Genomic DNA, 19064 nt, shown 5'->3' with positions numbered 1-19064 from the left:
GGAGGAGAGAGGGGGCAGGGGAGGAGAGGAGAGAGGGGAGAGGGGAGGAGAGAGGGGGAATGGGAGGAGGGGGAGGGGAGGAGGGGGTGGAGGGAGGGGGGAGGGGAGGAGAGAGGGGGGAGGGGAGGAGAGGAGAGAGGGGGGAGGGGAGGAGAGGAGAGAGGTGGGAGGGGAGGAGAGGAGAGAGGGGGAGGCGAGGAGAGGAGAGGGGGGAGGCGAGGAGAGGAGAGAGGTGGGAGGGGAGGAGAGGAGAGGGGGGAGGCGAGGAGAGGAGAGAGGTGGGAGGGGAGGAGAGGAGAGAGGGGGGAGGCGAGGAGAGAGGGGGGAGGCGAGGAGAGGAGAGGGGGGGAGGCGAGGAGAGGAGAGAGGCGAGGAGAGGAGAGAGGGGGGAGGCGAGGAGAGGAGAGAGGGGGGAGGCAAGGAGAGGAGAGAGGGGGGAGGCGAGGAGAGGAGAGAGGGGGGAGGCGAGGAGAGGAGAGAGGGGAGGAGAGGAGAGGGGGGAGGGGAGAAGAGGGGGGAGGGGAGGAGAGGAGAGAGGGGGGAGGGGAGGAGAGGAGAGAGGGGGGAGGGGAGGAGAGGAGAGAGGGGGGAGGGGAGGAGAGGAGAGAGGGGGGAGGGGAGGAGAGGAGAGAGGGGGGAGGGGAGGAGAGGAGAGAGGGGGGAGGGGAGGAGAGGAGAGAGGGGGGAGGGGAGGAGAGGAGAGAGGGGGGAGGGGAGGAGAGGAGAGAGGGGGGAGGGGAGGAGAGAGGGGAGGGGAGGGGAGAGGGGAGGAGAGGGGGAGGTGGGAGGAGAGGGGGAGGAGAGGGGGAGGGGGGGAGGAGAGGGAGAGGGGGAGGAGAGGAGAGGGGAAGGGAGGAGAGGAGGTGAGGGGAAGGGAGGGAGGCGAGGGGAAGATGGATAGGGGAGGGTGGAAAGGGATGTCCCCCAGGCCTGGAGAACTGCCCAGCCGCCCCCCTGACCAATAGGACGACGGGTGACCATCACCCCGTTTCCCCACACACCCCGAGCGTAGGGAATCAGCCTGTGTATAAAAACCCGATCTCCTCACAAAGCAATAAATCCTGAAACGTAGCCTTGCTGTTGGGGGTGCTGTGTAACGCGGGACGCGGGGGTGCTGTGTAACGCGGGACGCGGTGGATGCTGTGTAACGCGGGACCGCTTTGTGTAATGCGGGGGTATTGTGAAACGCGGGACGCAGGGGGGTGCTGTGTAACGCGGGATGCGGGGGTGCTGTGTAACCACGCGGGGGTATTGTGTAACGCGGGGGTATTGTGTAACGCGGGGGTATTGTGTAACGCGGAGCGTGCTGGGTAACGCGGAGCGTGCTGTGTAACGCTGGACGCGGGGGTGCTGTGTAACGCGGGACGCGGGGGGTGCTGTGTAACGCGGGACGCGGGGTGCTGTGTAACGCGGGACGTGCTGTGTAACGCGGGACGCGAGGGGTGCTGTGTAAAGCGGGACGCGGGGGTGCTGTGTAACGCGGGACTGCTGTGTAATGTGGGACGTGCTGTGTAACGCGGGATGCGGGACGTGCTGTGTAACGCGGGACGTGCTGTGTAACGCGGGACGCGGGGGGGTGCTGTGTAACGCGGGACGTGCTGTGTAACACGGGACGCGGGGGGTGCTGTGTAACGCGGGACGCGGGGGTGCTGTGTAACGCGGGGGGTGCTGTTTAACGCGGGACGTGCTGTGTAACTCGGGACGTGCTGTGTAACTCGGGACGCAGGGGGTGCTGTGTAACGCGGGGGGTGCTGTGCTCGGACACCTACCTGTAATGTGTGTAGATCTTGTTGCCGGGAGGCAGGTTAGTGGTGGACCAGCGGACTATCGCAGTCAATGGCACTTCCAGACCCTAATTGCATTTTTTAAAACACTGAAAGAGGGACAGGTCATCGTTGAACCTCGCCACATTTTGACCCGACATTACAGAGTGCCCGAGGGTCTAGCACCCCCTAAATCGGAACAGCAAGCTGAATATATCGTTCCACACCCACTCGGTTAATACTTACCCAATCGTTTAAGCTGCAGAATGGAGCGGGAGGAAAGGACACCTGCCCTGTCGAGCCTGCCCCACACCACACAGTCACCATGCACGAATAAGGGGGCTCGTGTGGAGCATAAACACCAATGGCCTGTTTCTGAGCTGTAAACTCTATCAGGCCCCCTCTGCTCTCTCGGGTGGGTGTAAAAGATCCCACGGCACTATTTGGAAGAAGAGCAGGGGAGTTCTCCCCGGTGTCCTGGGGCCAATATTTATCCCTCAACCAACATCACTGAAACAGATTATCCGGGTCATTATCACATCGCTGTGTGTGGGAGCTTGCTGTGCACAAATTGGCTGCCGCGTTTCCCACATTACAACAGTGACTACACTCCATAAGTACTTAATTGGCTGTAAAGTTCTTTTTAGACATCCAATGGTCTTGAAAGACGCTATATAAATGCGATGTCTGTCTTTCTTTAGGTTACGCTGAATTTGAGATCCTTGGTTCACTGTCAACAGGCGGCCCCTTATTCTGAAACCATGCCCCCTAGTTCTAGATTCCCCCACGAAGGGAAATATCCTCTCTGCATCTACCCTGTCCAGCCCCCTCAGAATCTTTTACGTTTCAATAAGATCACCTCTCATTCTTCTAAACTCCAATGAGCACAGGCCCAACCTGCTCAACCTTCCTTCATAAGACAACCCCTTCATCTCAGGAATGAACCGAGTGAACCTTCTCTGAACTGCCTCCTTTCAGAAGGCCCGGCAGGGTCACGATGGGCCGAGTGGCCTCCTGCTGTGCCATGCCGCTCCCCGGATCCACGACTTGGGTTCAGCTTCATCCTAGAGAAGCAGGCTGTTGGGGGTCTCTGGCCGCTGGTTGGCAAAGGGTCTCCATGAAGCTGCTTTTACACTGGAAGGGTAGTGGAGATCTGGAACTCCCTCCCCCAAAGGGCTGCAGATACTGGGGGTCAATTTGTAGAACCATACAACAGTACAGCACAGGAGGCCATTCGGCCCATCGAGTGCACCGGATCTTTTAAAGCGCAATCCCGTTAGTCCCACTCCCCGCTCTTTCTCCATATCCCTCAAGTTTTTCTCCAAGCACATATCCAATTCCCTTTTGAAGGCTACAATTGAATCAATATCCATTGCCCTTCTGAGGCAATGCGTTCCAAACACTCGCTGTGTAAAAACGTTTTCCCTCGTGTCGCCTTCGGTTCTTCTGCCAATCGCCTTAAATCTGTGTCCCTCTGGTTCCCGACCCTTCCACCAATGGGAACAGTTTCTCTCGATCTACTCTATCGAAACCCTTCATGATTTTGAGCATGAGTCACTGTTGTGACGTAGGAAACGCGGGCAGCCAAATTGCGCACAGCAAGCTCCCACAAACAGCAATGAAGTAATGATCAAATAATCTGTTGCAGCAGCTGATTGAGGGATAAATATTGGCCCAGGACACTGGGAGAACTCCCATGCTCTTCTTCCAAATAGTGGCTGTGGGACCTTTTACACCAGCCTGTGAGGGCAGACAGGGCCTGGGTTTAAGGTCTCTCCAAGTCTGAGTTGGATAGATGTTTGTTGGGTAAGGGTATCGAGGGATACAGGTCGAAGGCGGGTAAATGGAGTCGAGGTGCACAGCAGCCATCATCGATCAGAATGGCGGAACGGGCTCGAGGAGCTGAATAGCCTCACCTTGTTCCAACTGATCACTCGTTTCTTTCTTCATCCGTAACCCCGAGCGCATTCCTTAGCGGTTGGCCCTCTGTCTCGCAAACAGACAGAAAACCAGCCACGCACGTGCACCTGTTGCGGTATATCCTCCATCTCTGCATCTACGCTCCCTTGTGTGAAACGGTCAAATGATCTGGCCCACCCACTCCGGGACAGGGAGAATGTTTGCACTTTAAATGAAACATGTATCCACTCTGTCCCATTCCCAAACCCTTTCTCCATTCGGACCATGTACCTGTGCTGTCCCCGAAACAGGTACGTACTCTGTCCCTTTCCCAATCCGCTTGGAAATGTTCCTACTGCACAGAATCGGTTACAGTAACCTTTCCTTTCTCCACATGAAGTCAACCCACCCTCCCTCGCATGCCATACTTCCCTCTCTCCCTCCCTTGCGTGCCCTACCTCCCCCCCCCCCCCCCTCGCATGCCCTCCCTCCCCTCCCGAGCGTGCCCTCCCTTCCTCCCTCGCGAGCGTCCCCTCCCTCGTGTGCCGTCCCATGCCCTCCCTCCCTCGCGTGCCCTACCTCTCTTGCGAACCCAACTCCCTCCCTCCATCCCTCCCACGCATGCCCTCCCTCCCTCACGTATCTCCCTCCCTCTCTCCCTCCGGTGCCCTCCCTCCCTCGCGCATCTCCCTCCCTCGCGTATCTCCCTCCCTCGCGTATCTCCCTCCCTCGCGTATCTCCCTCCCTCGCGTATCGCCCTCCCTCGCGTATCGCCCTCCCTCCCTCGCGTGCCCTCCCTCCCACGCGTGCCCTCCCTCCCTCGCGTATCTCCCTCCCTCCCTCGCGTGCCCTCCCTCCCTCGCGTGCCCTCCCTCCCTCCCTCCGGTGCCCTCCCTCCCACGCGTGCCCTCCCTCCCTCACGTGCCCTCCCTCCCTCCCTCCGGTGCCCTCCCTCCCTCGCGTGCCCTCCCTCCCTCCCTCCGGTGCCCTCCCTCCCACGCGTGCCCTCCCTCCCTCACGTGCCCTCCCTCCCTCCCTCCGGTGCCCTCCCTCCCACGCGTGCCCTACCTCCTTGGTGTCCTGCTGGGGCCGCTCGTTGACCTGTAGCTGAAAGAGGAAGGCTTGCTCCTCCAGGGCGCTGAGCTTGACGGGGAGGTGGCTGGATTTGCCGTCCATCCTGTAGAACGAGGCGATGGACACATCGCCCGACTGGTGGCTGCGGGGAAAAACCAGCGGCAGACACGTTCAAACCAACCGTCACCACACCGAACCCAACATCAACAACCTGCATTTATATAGCGCCGTTAACACAGTAAACGTCCCAAGGCGCTTCACAGGAGCGTTATCAGACAAAATTTGACACCGAGCCGCATAAGGAGATATTAGGACAGGGTCACTGAAGCAGGTTTTAAGGAGGGTCTTAAAGGAGGAGAGAGAGGCAGAGAGGTTTAGGGAGGGAGTTCCAGAGCTTGGGGCCCAGGAATCAGAAGGCACGGCCACCGATGGTGGAGTGATGGAAATCAGGGGGATGCTCAGGAGGGCAGAATTGGAGAAGCGCAGATATCTGACAGTTGTAAAAAGACTTGCATTTCTATAGCGCCTTTCACGACCACCTGACGTCTTAAAGCGCTTTACAGCCAATAAAGTAGCTTTGGAGTGCAGTCACTGTTGTAATGCGGGAAACACAATTTGCGCACAGCAAGCTCCCACACACAGCAATGTCATAATAACCAGATAATCTGTTTTTTATGTTATTTTGATTGAGAGATAAAAATATTGGCCAGGATACCAGGGATAACTCCCCTGCTCTTATTCAAAATAGTGCCGTGGGATCTTTTATATCCACCTGAGGGGGCAGATGGGGGCCTCGGTTTAATGTCTCATCTGAAAGACGGAACCTCCGACAGTGTGGCACTCCCTCAATACTGCCCCTCCGACAGTGCGCTCTCTCAGCACTACCCTTCCGACAGTGCGGCGCTCCCTCAGTACTGCTCCTCCGACAGTGCGGCGCTCCCTCAGTACTGCCCCTCCGACAGTGCGGCACTCCCTCAGTACTGCCCCTCTGACAGTGCGGCACTCTCTCAGTACTGCTCCTCCAACAGTGCGATGCTCGCTCAGTATTGACCCTCCGACAGTGCGGCGCACCCTCAATACTGCCCCTCCGACACTCTCTCAGTACTGCTCCTCCAACAGTGCGATGCTCGCTCAGTACTGACCCTCCGACAGTGCGACGCTCCCTCAGTACTGCCCCGGGAGTGTCAGCCTGGATTCTTTGTGTTCAAGTCCCTGGAGTGGGACTTGAACCCACAACCTTCTGCTACCCACCATAGGGCCGGAGGAGGTTACAGAGACTGGGGAGGGGGGAAGGGGGGCAAGAGAGTGGGGGGAGCGAGGCCATGGAGAGACTGGGAGCCGAGGTAGGTCAGTGAGCACCGGGTGGGGGTGAACGGGACCTGGTGCAAGTTAGGAATACTCGAATACTCACCCCTCAGCCTTCTCTTTTCTAAAGACAAGAGCCCCAAGCCTGTTGGGTCTTTCCCGATAGGTACAACCTCTCGGTTCTGGGATCATCCTTGTACATCTTTTTTTGCATTTTCTCCAGTGCTGCTATATCCTTTGTGTAACATGGAGACCAGAACTGTGCACTGTGCTCCAAGTGTGATAATAAAAACATAAGAATTAGGAGCAGGAGTAGGCCACTCAGCCCCTTGAGCCTGCTCCGCCATTTAATATCATGGCTGATCTTCAACCTCAACTCCACTTTCCTGCCCGTTCCCCATATCCCTTAATGTCCAAAAATTTAGCGATCTCTGTCTTGAATGTACTCAAAGACTGAGCCTCTGGGGTAGAGAATTTCAAAGGTTCACCACCCTCTGAGTGAAGTACTTTATAGAAACATAGAAAATAGGTGCAGGAGTAGGCCATTCGAGCCTGCACCACCATTCAATATGATCATGGCTGATCATGCAACTTCAGTATCCCTTTCCTGCTTTCTCTCCATACCCCATGATCCCTTTAGCCGTTAGGGCCACATCTAACTCCCTTTTGAATATATCGAATGAACTGGCCTCAACAACTTTCTGTGGTAGAGAATTCATCTCAGTCCTAAATGGCCGGCCCCTTATCCTGAGACTGTGACCCCTGGTTCTAGACTCCCCAGCCCGGGGGGAAACATCCTCCCTGCATCTACCCCGTCAATCCCTGTAAGAATTTTGTATGTTTCCCGCAGATTGGAAGGTAACTAATGTAACCCCACTATTTAAGAAAGGAGGGAGAGAAAACGGGGAACTACAGACCAGTTAGCCTGACATCAGCAGTAGGGAAAATGCAACAATCTATTATTAAGGACGTGGTAACAGGGCACTTGGAAAATAATAGGATTGGGTAGAGTCACAACACGGATTTATGAAAGGGAAATCATGTTTGACAAATCTGTTGGGAGTCTTTTGAGGTTTAATTCTATTCCTCTTGAATCTGCACAGTTTTGAATATAACTCAAGGACCCGTCCTTCTCACATTGAGCCTGGACAGGGAGGGCAGGTCGATTCTCCCCGAAGGCACCCAGCACAGGTCACTGGACAACAACCAGGAAATCGATTGCCACCCCAAACCAACCCAACGGGACCAGTTTGAAGTGCAAATCACTGGCAAGGTTGCCGGAGGCACCGCTGAACCGACACGCCTCCTCTCCACATCCTTCCCAGTCCCTCAGAAATCCCAGTAGGATATTACGCACAGCTCTCACCAGACATTATCCACGAGCAGCACGGAGCCATCGGGCATCATGGGCAGGTAGCTGGCATTGAAGTTTGGCAAGATCTGCACGTCCTGGACCGAGATCTCCTCCTGCGAGGAGGTGTTTAGCACTGTTGGGGAGAGGAGAATGCAGCCATTTCATCACACGGCGAGAGCATGGTTCTGTAGCATCCAAAGCACGATAAAATGTTACATTCAGATTGTCAACACCAACTTGCATTTATATAGCACTTACACAAGAACATTAATGGAGCAGGAGTCGCCCATACGGCCCCTCGAGCCTTCTCCGCCATTTAATACGATCATGGTTGATCTAATCATGGACTCAGCTCCACTTCCCCGCCCGCTCCCCATAACCCCTTATCCCCTTATTGGCTAAGAAAATGTTTATTTCTGTTTTAAATTTATTCAATGTCCCAGCTTCCACAGCTCTCTGAGGCAGCGAATTCCACAGATTTACAACCCTCAGAGAAGAAATTTCTCCTCATCTCAGTTTTAAATGGGTGGCCCCTTATTCTAAGATCATGCCCCCTAGTTCTAGTCTCCCCCATCAATAGAAACATCCTCTCTGCATCCACCTCATAATCTTATACATTTCGATAAGATTATCTCTCATTCTTCTGAATTCCAATGAGTAGAGGTCCAACCTACTCAACCTTTCCTCATAAGTCAACCCCCTCATCTCCGGAATCAACCGAGTGAACCTTCTCTGAACTGCCTCCAAAGCAAGTATATCCTTTCTTAAATATGGAAATCAGAACTGCACGCAGTACTCCAGGTGTGGCCTCACCAATACTCTGTATAACTGTAGCAAGACTTCCCTGCTTTTATACTCCATCTCCTTTGCAATAAAGGCCAAGATCCCATTGGCCTTCCTGATCACTTGCTGTACCTGCATACTAACCTTTTGTGTTTCATGTACAAGTACCCCCAGGTCCCGCTGTACTGCGGCACTTTGCAATCTTTCTTCATTTAAATAATAACTTGCTCTTTGATTTTTTTTCTGCCAAAGTGCATGACCTCACACTTTCCAACATTATACTCCATCTGCCAAATTTTTGCCCACTCACTTAGCCTGTCTACGTCCTTTTGCAGATTTTGTGTGTCCTCCTCACACATTGCTTTTCAACCTAGTTAAACCTCCCAAAGCTCTTTACAGGAGGACAACATTTGATGAGGGAATCTGGGAAGGGAGAGGAAGGTTGAAGTATCGTGCACTTCAAATATCTTCAGTTCTAGCAGCGTGCAAGATAATGTCTGTGCTTTGATTGTGAGACACCTTTAAATCGCAAGGTCTTTAATACAGGATCGGCAGGCTTAAAAGGGATGTCTATGCTGCAGAGTGCAACGGATTGGCATCATTACCTTTAATCACGGTGAGCTGTTTCCCGGACACGTTGAGTTGTCGACATTTTACTGTGGGAGGCGGCAGCACGGTTAGCAATGTACTCACTGTGGGTGGGGAGAGAGAAGGAGGGGTACAAGATGCATTAAAACAAGATTTAGAATCAATCTCGGTGCACAATTATCAAGCAGGATAGTCGTAGGGGAGTGAAATTGGATTGGACGGGGGAGGAAGTGCAAGCAGTTTCCAAACGGTCGCCTGGTTCGCTCCGCCCGGTACTCCACTCCGACAGAACGGAGTATCAGAAACATAGAAAATAGGTGCAGGAGTAGGCCATTCGGCCCTTCGAGCCTGCACCACCATTCAATATGATCATGGCTGATCACTCCCTCAGTACCCCTTTCCTGCTTTCTCTCCATACCCCTTGATCCCTTTAGCCGTAAGGGCCATATCTAACTCCCTTTTCAATATATCTGACGAACTGGCCTCAACAACTTTCTGTGGCACAGGTTCACAACTCTCTGGGTGAAGAAGTTTCTCCTCATCTCGGTCCTATGTGGCTTACCCCTTATCCTTAGACGGTGTCCCCTGGTTCTGGACTTCCCCAACATCAGGAACATTCTTCCTGCATCTAATCTGTCCAGTGCTGTCAGAATTTTATATGTTTCTATGAGATCCCCTTTCATTCTTCTAAATTCCAGTGAATATAAGCCTAGTCGATCCAGTCTTTCTTCATATGTCAGTCCTGCCATCCCGAGAATCAGTCTGGTGAACCTTCGCTGCACACTCTCAATAAGCAAGAATGTCCTTCCTCAGATTAGGAGACCAAAACTGTACAGGTGTGGTTCATAACTGTCGGTCGGTGATTCCACCTGTTTGCATCTCTGTCCCATGTCTAATTTCACTTCTTTCCTCCCCCCCCGCCACACACTTGGCTTTATAATCGCAGATAAATGTCTTTGCTTTGCATTCCGGAGACCACGTTGCAGTTATACACGTCACCGAGAGAACAAACACGTTTCTGGCAGCGCTGTCGGAACTAGTCTTGCGATTTAGAATCAGAGAATCCCAGAAACTTACAGCACAGGAGGAGGCCATTCGGCCCTGTGCCGGCCCTGTGACAGAGCAGTCGTGCTTAGCCCCATACCCCCGCTTTGTGTCCGTAACCCTGTAAGTTCCCCATCCCCAAGTACCCGTCCAATTGATGGAATTAGCTCCCGACACCATTTCAGGTCGAGCGTTCCAGATCCCCACAACTCTGACAACATTTATTCCTCGGCTCCCCTCTAGATCATTTGTCAATGATTTTAAATCTCTGACCTCTGGTTATTGACCCGTGCACCAGTGGGAATATTTTATCTCTAGCTACTCGATCAAAACCCTCTCATCATCTTGAAAACCTCTATTAGATCACCTCTCAGCCTTCTCTGTTCCAAGGAGAACAGCCTGAGCTTTTCCAACCTTTCATAACGGAGGTCGCTCAACCCAGGTGACCCGGTAACCTCCTGGTAACCCTTTCTCGGAACATCTTTCCTGACCCAGAATTGGCCACAATACTCCGGCCCTCCATTGCTGGGCTGTCCGCCATCATCTTACCTTGAGCTTTAAAAGTGCTTTGATCCTCTCTGAAGATGTGGGAGGGATTGCGGTTCTGTAGAATGGTCAGGTAGCCATGCTCCCGCACCTCTGCTTTCTCCTGGTCCCTCTTCCACACGGTCACGATGATCTGCAATCGAGTACACGGTCAATTGAGCATGTGGGCTGCAGCCTTTTGGATGAGTTGAAAAGGGAGCGAGAGTGAGAGGAGACAGACACAGAGATGGCGGGGGGGAAGCGAGGGGCGGAGGGGGGGAAAGCGAGGGGCGGAGGGGGGAAGCGAGGGGCGGAGGGGGGGAAAGCGAGGGGCGGAGGGGGGAAGCGAGGGGCGGAGGGGGGTGCGAGGGGCGGAGGGGGGTGCGAGGGGCGGAGGGGGGAAGCGAGGGGCGGAGGGGGGGAAGCGAGGGGCGGAGGGGGGAAGCGAGGGGCGGAGGGGGGGAAGCGAGGGGCGGAGGGGGGGAAGCGAGGGGCGGAGGGGGGGAAGCGAGGGGCGGAGGGGGGAAGCGAGGGGCGGAGGGGGGGAAGCGAGGGGCGGAGGGGGGGAAGCGAGGGGCGGAGGGGGGGAAGCGAGGGGCGGAGTGAGGGGGGTAGCGAGGGGCGGAGCGGGACAGCAGTAAGTTGGGAGGGAGATAAAACACACTGTACCCACTAGGCATGGACAGTACAGCAAGAACAACTTGCCAACACTCCGTAGTCGAGTATCAATAACTGGCTCTGTGCTAGACAGACATGCAACTGTGGCAGTGGTTTGATGACTCAATCGGACACTGCCTCGTTCGACTTCAAGCAGCCATGGAACAAACCACATGTTTGCAGTGCTCACTGCAGGGGCTGACCGGCATGGAGCCATGATAGCCCAGTCCAAGGAAGCGGCCTGCCATTTCACCACAGACCCCAAACTAGACAGCATGTCAATAGAAGAATTGATGGGCGATTTCCCGAGCGATTCTGGTAAACGTCGAATTATATTCCAATCATCTACCAGATTATCGAGGCTGCGACCTTTCCTCCGTCCCTCGAGCCTGCCCGAGGTGTCGGTGCCCACTATCCCACAGCCTCTCACAGTGAGATAAAAATCAGCCGCCACTCAGGACTGTTTTGGGCTCCTCCTCTCCCTCTGATCAGTCCACACCCCCGACTGACCAGATTTGAGATTTCCTACATTTATTTTGCATGGAACCGATCCAGCCCGCTATTGGAGACTTCCATCCAGTCAGTCTGGCCTAGATTTCAACCCAGATCAGAGCGGTGATCGGCCTGTTCCCCAGACTGCCACACAACTTACTTCTGTCCACATTATAAATCCCGGAATCCAACACCAGGGTCAGGGTGATGCCAGCGAGATGCCACTCTTTCCGCTAACGTGTTTGGACATTATTAAATGTGCACAATTGGTATGTGTGTGTTTGTTGATGCTGTCGGCCGTGGCTCAGTGGGTAACACTCTCGCCTCTGAATCAGAAGGTTGTGGGTTCAAGTCCCGCTCCAGAGACATAATCCAGGCCAACTCTCCCAGTGCAGTGCTGAGGGAGCGCCGCACTGTCGGAGGGGCAGCCCTGAGGGAGCGCCGCAGTGTCGGAGGGGCAGCCCTGAGGGAGCGCCGCAGTGTCGGAGGGGCAGCCCTGAGGGAGCGCCGCACTGTCGGAGGGGCAGCCCTGAGGGAGCGCCGCACTGTCGGAGGGGCAGCCCTGAGGGAGCGCCGCACTGTCGGAGGGGCTGTCTTTCGGGTGAGACTTTAAACCAAGGCCCTGGTCTCTCAAGCTGCCTATTTTGAAGACCTGCAGTGGGAGTTCTCCCCGGTGTCATGGGGCCAATATTTATTCATCAACCAACATCAGTTTAAAAAAAAAAGAGATTATCTGGGTCATAATCACATTGCTGTTTGTGGGAGCTTGCTGTGCGCAAATTAATTGCCGCGTTTCCCACATTACAACACTTCAAAATACTTCATTGGATGTGAAGCGCTTTGGGATATGTTGAGGCCGGGAGAGGCGCTATAGAAATGCAAGCTCACTACGGCTTGAAAAGTTAAACACATCCACACGGAGTCAGATATTTGAAAGAAGATTTTTAAAAATCCATGTTCAATCCCTTTCTGGTTTACCAGCGGACCTGAAAATGAACATGCCAGGGACGGGAGACAACGGACTGATTCAGGAACCCTTCCCTCAGTTCCCGTCCGTTCCTCAAATAGACTTGTTGAACTTGGTGGCAGAGGTTATTTGGTTTTCCGACCGGCCCCTGTGGACGGAATGCACGATGTGTTTCCTGTGTCTATTTTCAGACCGAGACCCTCCACATCACATTAGGATGAGGTTTGTGGTCAACAACCTCCTGAAGCTTTTCATCACAGAGCCTCCCGACTGGCCCAGTCCCACCAACAATATTTCTATAGCCAATAAACAAACAAAAGGTTTTTTTTTAAAAAGACAATTTTTTTTTTAAATGCCCTTATGATTTTTCGCCCGAGTAGCTCCCAACAGCACCCGGGAGATTCATCCTAAATTAACCTGCAGACTCCAGAACTAGTCTGGAAGAGTTGGAAACTCAAGATGAGGTTACAGTATCCGACAGGCACAAGTTTCACCCTCACTCAACACTACTGCGTGCAGTTCTGGTCACCACATTACAGGAAAAATGTGATTGCACTGGAGAGGGTACAGAGGAGATTTACCAGGCTGTTGTCTGGACAAAAATGTTTAGCTGTGAGGAAAGATTGGACAGGCTGGGGTTGCTTTCTTTGGAACAGAAGAGGCCGAGGGGAGACATAATTGAGGTGTATAAAATTGAGGGGCCTGGATAGAGTGGATAGGACGGACCTGTTTCCCTTGGCAGAGGGGTCAACAACCAGGGGGCACAGATTTAAAGTAATTGGGGGGAGGTTTAGAGGGGGATTTGAGGGGAAATGTCTTCACCCAGAGGGTGGTGGGGGTCTGGAACTCACGGCCTGAAAGGGTGGTAGAGGCAGAAACCCTCACCACATTTAAAAAGTACCTGGATGTGCACCTGAAGTGCTGTAACCTACAGGGCTACGGACTGAGAGCTGGAAAGTGGGATTAGGCTGGGTAGCTCTTTGTCGGCCTGTGCGGACACGATGGGTCGAATGGCCTCCTCCTGTGCCATAAATTCCTATGGTACTGTGAATTTGGTTTCAGGTTTGGGGATGGGGGGGGAGATTGCCCATATTTGGTGGCTTAACAATGGCTGTTTTAAATAAGAAGGATGGCCATTCGGGGAAATTAGGAAATAAATGTAACTAATTTGAAACTTGCAGACACGTGCTTTTTATTTAACCTTCGGAGGAGCGCGCAAATTATTTCAGCTCGTGTTCCTCCGCGGTTGGCCGGTTAACCAGAATGTAATTGAATCACAACAGTTTTCCAATGCGTGACTCAGTGTGTCCATGTTTGCAATTTTCCAAAAACCCATGAGCAAATATGCAAGTTATATGGGAGATATTTCATCGTTTCCAAACTCTTCAATAAAATGGTTTCTGTTTTGCTTTTCAAAAGTGGATTTTATTTTCGGTATCTTAGGTCCTTTGACGTAGACACTCCTTGCTCCCCTTGTCAATTGGCAACTCTCTTCCCCCCCCCCCCCCCCCCTATATTCACCAGTACTCGCCCAAGAACAGGAGGATGCCATTCAGCCCCTCGAGCATGTTCCGCCATTCAATTAGATCATGGCTGGTCCGTACCTTAACTCTATCTACCTGCCCCGGTTCCATATCCCTTGATATCCTTACCCAACAAATATGTGAATTGCCCCCCCAGCCTCGACAGCTTTTATGGGGAAATAGGGTTAGGACTCCAATCATTAACAGACTCTGGCTTCACTCATCCCACTCTGTAATCCCCCCATGTCTGCACAAACCAATTGCTGCTCTCGTCCTTCTGTGACTAATTCCAGCTCCCTATCCCATGTCGTTAAATGTAGATACCGTTCCCAATTAACGCACTAACATGTGATTGTACTAGAGAGGGTTCGCAGATTTTTTTTCTTTTTCGTTGCCAATCTTTCCAATTCTTTGTCAAATCACAAACGCCAGAGGTCATCTTGCACACATCAAGGATCACTCTGCGCCAATGCTCTTAGCCAAAAGGCCGAGAGCCACTGCACCGTTCTTGGAAGTACTGCAATACTAGGTTCGTGCCATGGAGGTGGATGGGTCAGGCCCCCCACACACCTTTACCAGGATGTTGCCACCCAGGTGGATGAAGCAATTGTCTCGTGAGCCTGGACTGGAGAATTTTAGCGATGAGGAAAGATTGGACAGGCTGGGGTTGTTTTCTTTAGAACAGAGGAGGCTGAGGGGGTATTTAATTGAGGTAGGAGCGTCCTAGATAGAGTGGATAGGAAGGAGCTATTTCCCTTAGCAGAGCAGTCAACAACCAGTGGGTACAGATTTAAAGTAATTGGGGGGAGGTTTAGAGGGGATTTGAGGAGGACATGTGTCACCCAGAGGGTGGTGGGGGTCTGGAACTCACTGCCTGAAAGGGTGGTAGAGGCAGAAACCCTCACCACATTTAAAAAGTACCTGGATGTGCACTTCAAGTGCTGTAACCTACAGGGCTACAGACCGAGAGCTGGAAAGTGGGATTAGGCTGGGTGGCTCTTTGTTGGCCGGCACGGACACGATGGGCCGAATGGCCTCCTTCTGTGCCGTGAATTTCAATGATTCTGTCCGTTTATTATAGCTGTGCTTACCAGTTCGAACCTTGTTAGGTTGCGATGAATGCAGGAACGTTTAAACCCAAGTCAATTGTTCCGACGAGTTTCTCTCTCCACAGATGCTGCCGGAATGTTCCCAGCATTTTCTGTTTTTTTTTTCTAATTTCTAGCATCTAGCGGTATTTCGTTTTAATTGATAGGTAAATAACACTTTAAGGTTCAAGTATCTTCATGTACTTAAGCCATTCTTAAGCCCCTCTGAGTGATATGAGGGGCTAAGTTGTTTCTAAGCACTGCCTGCCATTTAGCAGTTTTGTTTAGTGTATTTAAAATTTTTTTTTATTAATTCCTGGGATGTGGCTGTCGCTGGCCAAGGTCGGCATTTATTGCCCATCGAGAAGGTGGTGATGAGCCTCCTTCTTGAACCGCTGCAGTCCATGTGGTGAAGGTGTTTCCACAGTGCTGACTTTGTCAGAGTGATTTGTTACAGCTGAGTGTCTCGCTGGGCCATTCCAGAGGGTCAGTTAATGTTCAACCACATTGCTGTGGGTCTGGAGTCACCTATAGGCCAGGTAAAGATGGCAGTTTTCCGTCCTCTAAAGTTCACTAGTGAACCAGAAGGGTTTTTACAATAATCCGGTAGTTTCACTGTCACTATCATTGCTTTATTTAATTGAATTTAAATGCCCCAGTTCCGGTGGTGAGATTTGAACTTATTTTGCCAGGTCTCTGGATTACTAGTCGAGTAACATAACCACTACACTACCGTACCAGTATTCAACAGCAATCTACAACAGTCTGGTTATATAAAGGAACACGGTAACAGCGCTACCCCGTTATACCCTCCATCATGTATAGCGGGAAAATCACGTTCACACCAACGCGCCCGCAATACGCGATGGGGGACTGCACCTACAGCCAGCATGCTGGGGAAAACTCGGGACCCCTGGAGCACTGGTGCCCCTGTGAAAAGGATCAGCGACTCCAATCCGTTCCCAGGATTAGGAGGGGACGGTGTATTAAAATCAGAAGGGAATCAATCGAAATAAGATCAAAGAGGGAGGACTAGAATGAGCTTGCTTCGAAGGGCAGCTCTCCCCAAACGGAACTGAGCACACTCCATCACTGCACACATGCAATCTTTTGTGGCTACGTAATGAGGCTCGGAAAATGGTCCAAGTGATGGCGATGCTTTTCACCGCTCAGCATTAATTGCTCGCATCTAGTTAAGTTTCTGGTCTCTGAATTACTTGTGTGTGGTGTGAGAGAGCGAGAGCGCGCAAGAACGAGAGCGAGAGTGAGAGAGAGAGAGCGCGCGAGAGAGAGAGAGAAAGAGCGCGAGAGAGAGAGAGAGAGAGAGAGAAAGAGCGCGCGAGAGAGAGAGAGAAAGAGCGCGCGAGAGAGAGAGAGAGAGAAAGAGCGCGAGAGAGAGAGAGAGAGAGAGAAAGAGCGCGAGAGAGAGAGAGAGAGAGAGAAAGAGCGCGAGAGAAAAAAGAGCGCGAGAGAGAGAGAGAGAAAGAGCGCGAGAGAGAGAGAGAGAAAGAGCGCGAGAGAGAGAGAGAGAAAGAGCGCGATAGAGGGAGCGAGCGAGCGCGAAAGAGGGAGTGAGCGCAAGAGAGAGAGAGAACGCAAGAGAGAGAGCAGGGCGAGAGAGAGAGAGAGCAGGGCGAGAGAGAGAGAGAGCAGGGCGAGAGAGAGAGAGAGAGAGAGCAGGGCGAGAGAGAGAGAGAGAGAGAGAGAGCAGGGCGAGAGAGAGATAGAGAGCAGGGCGAGAGAGAGAGAGAGAGAGAGAGAGCAGGGCGAGAGAGAGAGAGAGCAGGGCGAGAGAGAGAGAGAGCAGGGCGAGAGAGAGAGAGAGAGAGAGAGAGCAGGGCGAGAGAGAGAGAGAGAGAGAGAGAGCAGGGCGAGAGAGAGAGAGAGCAGGGCGAGAGAGAGAGAGAGCAGGGCGAGAGAGAGAGAGAGAGATAGAGAGCAGGGCGAGAGAGAGATAGAGAGCAGGGCGAGAGAGAGAGAGAGAGAGAGAGAGCAGGGCGAGAGAGAGATAGAGAGCAGGGCGAGAGAGAGAGAGAGCGCGTGTTAATATCTCAGGCAGCCGCAGGTTGAGTCCTGCCACATTATTGCAAAGTAACTGCCGACCCACGGAACAATTAAAAATGGTAAATAATCTTTCCGGCGGCTTGGGGAACATAAAAGCTTTCTGTAGACCAGTTCCATCCAGTAATCAGCAGCTTTCTTACACAGAAAGAGGCCATTGTGCCCCCCCCCCCGCTCCGTGCCGGGGTTTATGCTCCACACCAGCCCCTCCCACCCCTCTCCATCTCACCCCATCACCATCTCCTTCTATTCCTTTCCCCCTCATGTGTTTATCCAGCTTCCCCTTAAATACATCGATACTATTCGCCTCAACCCCTCCCTGTGGCAGCGAGTTCCACATTCTCACCCCTCTCTGGGTAAAGAAGCTTCTCCTGAATTCCCCATTGGATTTCTGGGTGACTATCTGATATTCTTGGCCCCTAGTTATACTCTCCCCCACAAGTGGAAACATTCTCTCCGCCCACCCTATAAAACTCCTTCATAATCTTAAAGCCCTCGATCAGGTTAGCCCGCAGAGAAAAGAGACGCGGTCTGATCAGTCTTCCCTGATATTTATAACCTTGCAGTTCTGGAATCATCCTTGCAAATATTTTTCGTGCACCTTCCCCAGAGCCTCCTGACGGGCTTCCTACAAATACATGATGCTTTACTCGAGAGTGAAAACTCAGAGATAATAAAATGATCTTTTTACGCCAAATCGGGATCTTCCCCAGCCCCACAAATCAAGAGAAGGGGAAAACTGAGAGGTAGATTCCATTTTTTAAATGTATTCACTCACTGGCCAGGCCGGCATTTATTGCCCATCCCTAATCGCTCCTTGAGAAGGTGGTGGTGAGCCGCCTTCTTGAACCGCTGCAGTCCGTGTGGTGAAGGTGCTCCCACAGTGCTGTTAGGGAGGGAGTTCCAGGATTGTGACCCAGCGACGATGAAGGAACGGCCGATATATTTCCCAGTCGGGATGGTGTGTGACTGGGAGGGGAACTTGAAGGTGGTGGTGTTCCCATGGGCCTGCTGCCCTTTTCCTTCTAGGGGGTAGAGGTCGTGGGTTTGGGAGGTGCTGCCGAAGAAGCCTTGGCGAGTTGCTGTAGTGCATCTTGTAGATGGTGCACACTGCAGCCAGGGGGCGCCGGTGTTGGAGGGAGTGAGTGTTGAAGGTGGTGGAGGGAGTGAGTGTTGAAGGCGGTGACTTCAAACTAGTTGTCTGGCTTTAAACTTTTTGGTTAATGTCTAAATCGTCCCATTGTTCTAAACTTATTACAGCGCGCATGTAGTGCAGAGTGTATTTAGTACAGAGCGCATGTACTGCCCCACAGGTATTTGCGCGACCAGAGTATTTTTCCCACTCGGCCATGTAAGGGCAAGGGTCCCAGTCTCATGGCAGCTGTTACGATGCCATATTGTTGGGCTGTCTGGGTTTCTCCACGGAACGAGTGTGGCCATTCTTTGTGCGAGACCCAGACAGCAAGCTATTCAACCATGGGGAGGCATCACAGCCGAGGCTGACCCTGCAAAGAAAACACACCCACTCTCACACACACGAAGAGGCTGAATCCCAGAGGCTCTTGGTTGGACACCAGAGGATGACCAGTGCCACCAGAATTGTACCCCAGCAAGAGCCCGCACCTTCAGGAGGAGTGGAAATTCGGGCAGATTAACAAAAGCACCTCCATCTGAGGCAAAACATCCCGCCAGAGCCACCCTGGGACCAACCCGCAACCGTGGAGAGCTGATGGTCCTGGCTCCGAACAGTGCCCAACCTGTGTCACACAATAGTTTGACTCTCACCTTTGCTTTTATCGTTCCAACTGGCAGCTTGTCCAGGGCCACTGTGAGCGGAAAAATAACCTCATCGTTGGAAATGATGGGCTCCTCCGCCGGCGTCTGGAGAAAAGACAAAGAGAAACAGTGAGACGGGATCTGGGCGTGGGTACCATTGGGAAA

General features: G+C 52.7%; 1 protein-coding gene across 1 annotated transcript in view; it reads right to left on the bottom strand.

The window, feature by feature from the left end:
- Positions 1 to 1765: 1765 nt before the first annotated feature.
- The window catches only part of LOC139233029 (trafficking protein particle complex subunit 14-like), a 68019-nt gene continuing 50720 nt past the window's right edge, over positions 1766 to 19064 (bottom strand). Inside the window, exons 3-8 of the mRNA XM_070863545.1 lie at positions 18909 to 19004; positions 10360 to 10489; positions 8784 to 8870; positions 7408 to 7528; positions 4731 to 4878; positions 1766 to 1852 (exon numbers count right to left, since the gene is read on the bottom strand). Coding sequence (XP_070719646.1) covers positions 1766 to 1852; positions 4731 to 4878; positions 7408 to 7528; positions 8784 to 8870; positions 10360 to 10489; positions 18909 to 19004 — 669 coding nt within the window. The remainder of the gene's footprint in view (positions 1853 to 4730; positions 4879 to 7407; positions 7529 to 8783; positions 8871 to 10359; positions 10490 to 18908; positions 19005 to 19064) is intronic.

This window comes from Pristiophorus japonicus, chromosome 20 (genome assembly GCF_044704955.1).
Source record: "Pristiophorus japonicus isolate sPriJap1 chromosome 20, sPriJap1.hap1, whole genome shotgun sequence".
Classification (NCBI taxonomy): Eukaryota; Metazoa; Chordata; class Chondrichthyes; family Pristiophoridae; genus Pristiophorus; species Pristiophorus japonicus.
Note: the sequence above shows the minus strand (reverse complement) of the source record. Positions and strands in the feature narration are given on the sequence as shown.